The 6400-nt window shown below is 33.5% G+C and overlaps 1 protein-coding gene across 1 annotated transcript; it reads left to right on the forward strand.

The window, feature by feature from the left end:
- The first annotated feature begins 305 nt into the window (after positions 1-305).
- Positions 306-4599, forward strand: ATPsynE (ATP synthase, subunit E). Its single transcript, XM_085954613.1, has 3 exons — positions 306-385; positions 914-1070; positions 4225-4599. The coding sequence occupies exons 1-3, from the start codon at positions 335-337 to the stop codon at positions 4266-4268; spliced, it is 252 nt and encodes an 83-aa protein (XP_085810739.1). The 5' UTR covers positions 306-334; the 3' UTR covers positions 4269-4599.
- The last annotated feature ends 1801 nt before the right edge of the window (positions 4600-6400 follow it).

Raw genomic sequence — 6400 nt, forward strand, 5'->3', positions numbered from 1 at the left:
TGACATATAATTAATGAAATTGTTGCAACGCCTCTTGCAGTATACCTCATTAATCGATCAGAACACATCCCATCGAAAGATTGCGGCAATGATTAAGTCGTGCATTAAATATAATTAGAATGGTGCGAATATGAAATAACACCTACCTACAGGTTAACTTACTAGGATCAACGGTACGATAGCGTATTTTGCTAGATTGAGAATTATTGCCTTAAAATTGGAAATTTTCTTTTATTGAATAGGAACATGTAGGGAAACATAGATTAATAGTATTGCAGCACTTTGTGAACCGTCCGCGCCAACTTGCAGAATCGAAATTAATTTTCTCGCAAAAATGGCTGATTTACCTCTAGGACCTCCCGTTCGCATTTCTCCACTTATTAAGGTTAATTACGAATACTTCACCATTACAGAGTCTTATATTTCACGACTATAATTATTTTTACAATAGTGTTATCTTTTGAGAAACAATCATCTGTCATTTATAGGTTATGACTTTATAATTATGTAATCGGTTTTTTTTGTCGTTTTTAATACCCAGTGAAATTCTTACGGCATCATTACCTTCTGACATTCACTATAAATTGTTAATCTATTGCGTGTGCATGTATATAAAAATTGGTACCTGGTGTAAGTGTGAAACCCGGATCACTAGTGACACGCCGAAGACAGGTTTTGACAGTTTCGTTTTTAATTTTGATTTGTCTTTACTAGTCAATATAGATGTCGTATTGATGAAGGTTTGCTGCTCATCTGTGAATTACCTATGATTTACGTTGTATGAGACAAAATTTTACATTAAACATTTTCTTGAAAATGATTTTGATAAATTTGAACGACTGACTGATCACATCCAGCAACAAATGCCTATTTCTGTATAATTTTATCATTATTGTGTTGCTATGGGTTTCAGTTTGGGCGATGGAGTCTCCTCATAGCCGGTGTTCTCTATGGCGCAGCCCATCAGAGCCGCTTAGCCAAGCGGGAAGTTGGAATCCGTGAAGAAGAAGCAAAACTCAAAGCAATCAGAGATATCAAACTTGCTGAAGAGAAGAAGCGCAACGCTGATGGTATGTCACTATCATCTCTATATTATTATTGTGTACCAGTGTTGCCAACTTTTTCTATGCTATAGTATAAAAATTATAGTTAAGTATAAAATATAGTTTACACTTCTCGCAAAATCAAAATTCTCTCAGGGCGGAGTGAAAGTTGCCCGCAGTAAGTTTTTCACTTGTTCGCTCCAGCATGCCTAAGCTCTTCCCCAGTCTTGCCATGTTATCCAATCTGCGCCGATTAATATGTCCAAAAAAACTGCAGAATGCGTCTTAGACATAATATTGTTGAGTGCCGCTACTTTATCTGTAGCCTCTGGATGATTTGACTGGTAAGAAATACAAAGCATTCGGCGCCAACACATTTCAAAGGCATCAATTGCCTTCCGCTTCCTTGCTTTTAGGGTCAATGACTCGACACAGTACAAAAGTATGATAATGTTTGCACAAGCATCATTTTCGTGGTAATCAAATTCGCTGATCCTTCCATATCGTGTCGCATCTGCCTTGGTTATATAGTTTTATAATAAAATACTGCTAACTAAAAATATAAATTTTAGGCATATTTTCTATAAATAAAAATATTGGCAGTCTCCTTCAAACCGGACAAAACTGGTCGTGATTATTATAGCTTAATTTTTTCATTCATAAAAAAATTCCATCACTTATAATATAATGTATTTGCAGAAATATGATCATTTTTATGTCGAATTTCGATCCATTATATACCATTTTTGCCGGAGACCGGTCAACAGTCGGTTAAGAGATCTTCATCACCTACTACGTAGTTAAGGATATTTGTTTTAAAAAGGCAGTATTGGAGTTAAACCTTAATCGCAGCTATTTTTTTTTCTAGACATAGCAAGAATATCGTACCAGAATTAAATGATTTTTGTGGATCGTCGTCCAGCAAGCAAAGGGTTTTTGTCTACCAGCACGTTGTCATTCTGATAGCTTTGATAATGTCAACTGCTATTCTTATTTATTTCCCAGGATACACACCATAAACAGATTATAGCTTTAATCAGTTAAATTATCTAAATCGGTACTGCCCAACTCCTAACCACCATGCCATTTATTGCAACCCACTGAATAAATGAAACACATTAAAAAATCCTAGTGCATCCTAACAATTACCCAGACTAGGTTTTAAATGAAATGCTTACATCCGCCAATTATAATTTTATGTAGTACTGCAATGGATTGACATACAAATGATATTGGTCTCACTACAGTTTGGTGGTATACATTATTTTTTACTTTGAGACTGAGAGAATATGCTGTTATTCGTGACACTATATAATATACTGCAATATAATCGATAAATTGGCCATACTGTTATAATGGTTGTTCATCATTGATTTAGATGTTTAGTAATGCTACATGGTGGTTAGGAAATCACGTAAGGATTGATTACAGTTCAATTCACTAGTGGAAAGTGTCAGATATCTTTACCCTATTGACGAGGAGTAACTAGTTTATTATAGTGACACCACATAAGACATAAGGTTACCAATTTTACCTATGGGCGAGAAGCAGACATAGGTAATTTAACGACTGAAATGAAAAGAATAGATTGCTGTCGATTGGGTGTTGCTTCTGATTATTGACCGGGTTTCACATTTACACTCGTCTTGACTGCAACACGTTGAATATGTCGATGCGATTTTCTTGGTATTCACAAAACACATGTGACATTTTAGTATGAAGAAAACAACTGGTGTCGCGTGCAACAAATTTCACCCAACATGCAATGTGCAGGTCTAATCCCACAATGCCACTCTTCGTCGTTCATTTTGGCTGACCATGTGATGTCACTGTCCTGGCATGGTCTGCCCTATGCGCACGGTAGAAAGCTGCAATGTTATGCTCAGTTTTGATATCCTAGTTGAGACAATTTTCAATGTGCGACTGCGCTTATTGTTGTAATATTTGCAGAGGTGGGTCGGCGTATTATGGTGACTTATCATTTATACAAATATACAACTGTACGGATATAATAAACCTAATAAATAATCCTAAAATAGAAACATAGATGTTCAAAATATCAATTGCAAATCCTTATGGCCGGTAAAGAATATTTTATAAAATGTTTTACAGTGTAATAGCCATGGCCTTCACATCCTGAAGCGGGTCCCCAGGCTAGAATCTTTGGCAGGCCCCCTTACCTATCTCTAAGGATATAGGCTGTGTGACGCTCTACAGTAGCGTTTTCTAAATGTGTGTACGCGGTGAAATTAATGTTTATATTTAGTGTTTTTGTATATTTTAATAGATCCATTTGAATTATGGAGTTGTCGAGTATTGATACACAATTAAAAATTGTATCGTACAATGACATAATTTAAAATAATAACATTATTGAAGGAAAATAGCTTTTTTTACTAGTGAAGCAAATTTGTGATGTATCTCACTTATCTGGTCGGCTCGCCTCGCCGGGCCCCCGGGCTAGGGCTCTGTCTGGGGGCCATGGTAATAGTCTATATATTATGTCATAAAAACCAGTACCACGACATTACCTTTTACCAAAGATTAATTCTATAGTAAAGAGTGTTTGGCAGTGTTACCAAATGACATTTTCAATATTCAGTAGATTGACCAAAATTTATAAATATCAACAATTTCACTTGATGAAGAATATTCCTTCAAGCCGTAAAAGAGTGCTGTTGTAATCTCACAAGTATCTCCTATATAATCACGTAAATGTGAATCTACTGAATTTCAGTAAACTTGGCAACACTGGGTCCACCATCGTTTTGACAGCCCATTACAACAAGACCAACAAAATTATTGATTGTAGAAAATTTAACTTCACTAAAACATTTTACGCAGTATATATTATGCCCTCCCATGTTTTATAAAAAAAATGCTATAGAAATTTGATAAAATAACATTGTCAGTCTAATACCGACCTTAGTGATTAAAATATTATTAATAGATTCTAAAGACGTAGTCAACTGGAATTACAACCAAGGTTTAGTAATGTATTTCGGCGGAACGTCAAGGAATAGCTCTAGCCTGGTTGCTACACCTGGAGTTCTCTTTCTTTCTAGTAACCCGTCCGCTTTTGGCATATTTTAGTATCATCTTTCAAGAGTCTTAAATCAAAAAATCTAAATTACATAACCATTCGGAATGAAAATTTATTTATTTTGTTCTTTTGTTGCAGAGGTGAACCAAGCCATCGCCGCCCTTTCAGCACCCAAGAAGTGAATGTAGATAAATTATTATTTGTTATTACCTAATAATACAACCAATTTGTAAATAAGTTTTAAACGGATTCTCAACAAACGGCAGCGGACTGTATGTTTTGGATTATATTTTACACAAATTATCAACATTGCTTATTGTTTTACAATAGATAATTAGTCATTTTCTGAAACTTTAAAATGATGGTTGTTTTTTTGTATGATTTCAACATTGTGTTTTGATACTTTGGTTTCATTCCGTATATTGCGTTAACTTTTATGATGGTCTACCGATCATTATACTGATACTGTTTTGTTGTTTATTCTGCTAATAAATATGTAGTTTAAGAACTAAATTATGTTTCTTTTAATACCCATCAACATTTCTCATCCTTGGTATGAAATTATCGTTATTTCAGTTTCGCAAGATCAGGCTAAGGTAGAAATGACATTACACAAAAGTAGTAAGTATGTAAAATAAAACTACGATACTAATTTTAACCATTTATATTAAAATAATAAGTGGGTACTTGAAATTAAACATAACAGAAAAATTGTTCCCAACCTTTATACAAAAGGAATTACAGATTGTGTCAAATTGTATAATACACTTTATTTACATTTATATATTGCGTAATGTAACTCTGTGGGCTTGCATAATAAACACATTGAATGTAAAAAAGCGGTTGTGTGAAAAATAAATGTAGCATTACAAGTATTTTTTTCGGCAGGGCTATGCTAGAGACTGTTTTAAACACGAGGGAAACATTTCCATCCAGGTACAAAAATTAATAAAAGAAAGCATAGGTGAAGAATGCTAATCGTATTTTTTGTTTACTTTTAGAATTGTATTGTCCTAAAAAAAACTTTTTCAATAAATAAATTCTTGAACATGGAAGAATTCAATACTGGTAGAACAAAAAAACTTTCCATCCATATAGATATATATGTTACACCGAATGTGCGAAATTGATTATTACATGAAATGGGCAAAATTTTGGCTAATTCATGTAATAGTCAAGCCTGTTGTCTTATTCATGAATTAGGTAATTTTTCTGCTGAGTACATGAATTCGCCACGGTATGGAATTCTTGAACTGTCAACATGACATAAGAAAAAGTAAATTTAATACGGATGGTTTTATTAGTTATAATTGGACATAATATAATATTATTATTATTAGGTTAGGTTAGGTTTTGTAATTCTGAATAAAATTATTCAACTGAATGTCCATTTTGTGGTTAGCTATCAAGTGTCAACAAACTATCACAAACATTCAATCGACCATTGCACAATTGATACCCAAGCACGAATCAAATCGCGAAAATACTTTTCAATAAAATTCTTCCGTTATCATATTATAGTTCTAGAATTTTTTGCGCATAGTAAATGGATATGAACGTCATTCAAATCAATGACATTTGACACATTTGTTTAGTTGCAAAAAACACCACGGAGCGCGATCATCTAATTTGACCATAGATAATATAAATGTACATTTTGACCAATCCATGAGCATTTGATACATTTAGTTTAGTTGCAAAAAATACCACCGTAGCGCTACTATCTAATTTGTCCAAGACATGAAGTAAGCAGAAAAATTACTGCCGATTTCACGCACTCCAGATATTTTGTCTAATTCATGAATAAGGCAACGGGCTTGCATTTTTCATGATTTAGGCAAAATTTTGCCCATTTCATGTAATATTCAATTTCGCACATTCGGCGTAACATATACATAGGTAAATCCTTTATACCTATTATGCACATGAAAGTGAAGCTGAAAAATGACTAATAAAACTAATGATTAAATTTTAGATTCTTGATTTGATTGATTCTTTAGATAATATGTCTGTGAAAGCACAACAGGCAGGCAAATGGACAAAATCATATTTATTTAAAGGAACAATCAAATAGCAAACAAGAGATGTCATGTGTACAACAAAACAGGCTGCTATCTTTCAATGAGTCAAGATATGGAATATTTTTCATTCTATGTCTACCAATTACCACACTAAAAATGTGGAATCGGCATCCTCTTGTTATAGTCCAAAGTATATTTATATCGTATTATGGATGGAACAAATAATGAAAGACTTAAAAAATAGGTATATTTATAGAATACAACACTGAAATTTGTTATTTATGCGAACAGTA

This window comes from Rhyacophila brunnea, unplaced genomic scaffold (assembly GCF_057557595.1).
Source record: "Rhyacophila brunnea isolate RB1 unplaced genomic scaffold, BYU_Rbru_1.0 scaffold_4, whole genome shotgun sequence".
Lineage (NCBI taxonomy): Eukaryota > Metazoa > Arthropoda > Insecta > Trichoptera > Rhyacophilidae > Rhyacophila > Rhyacophila brunnea.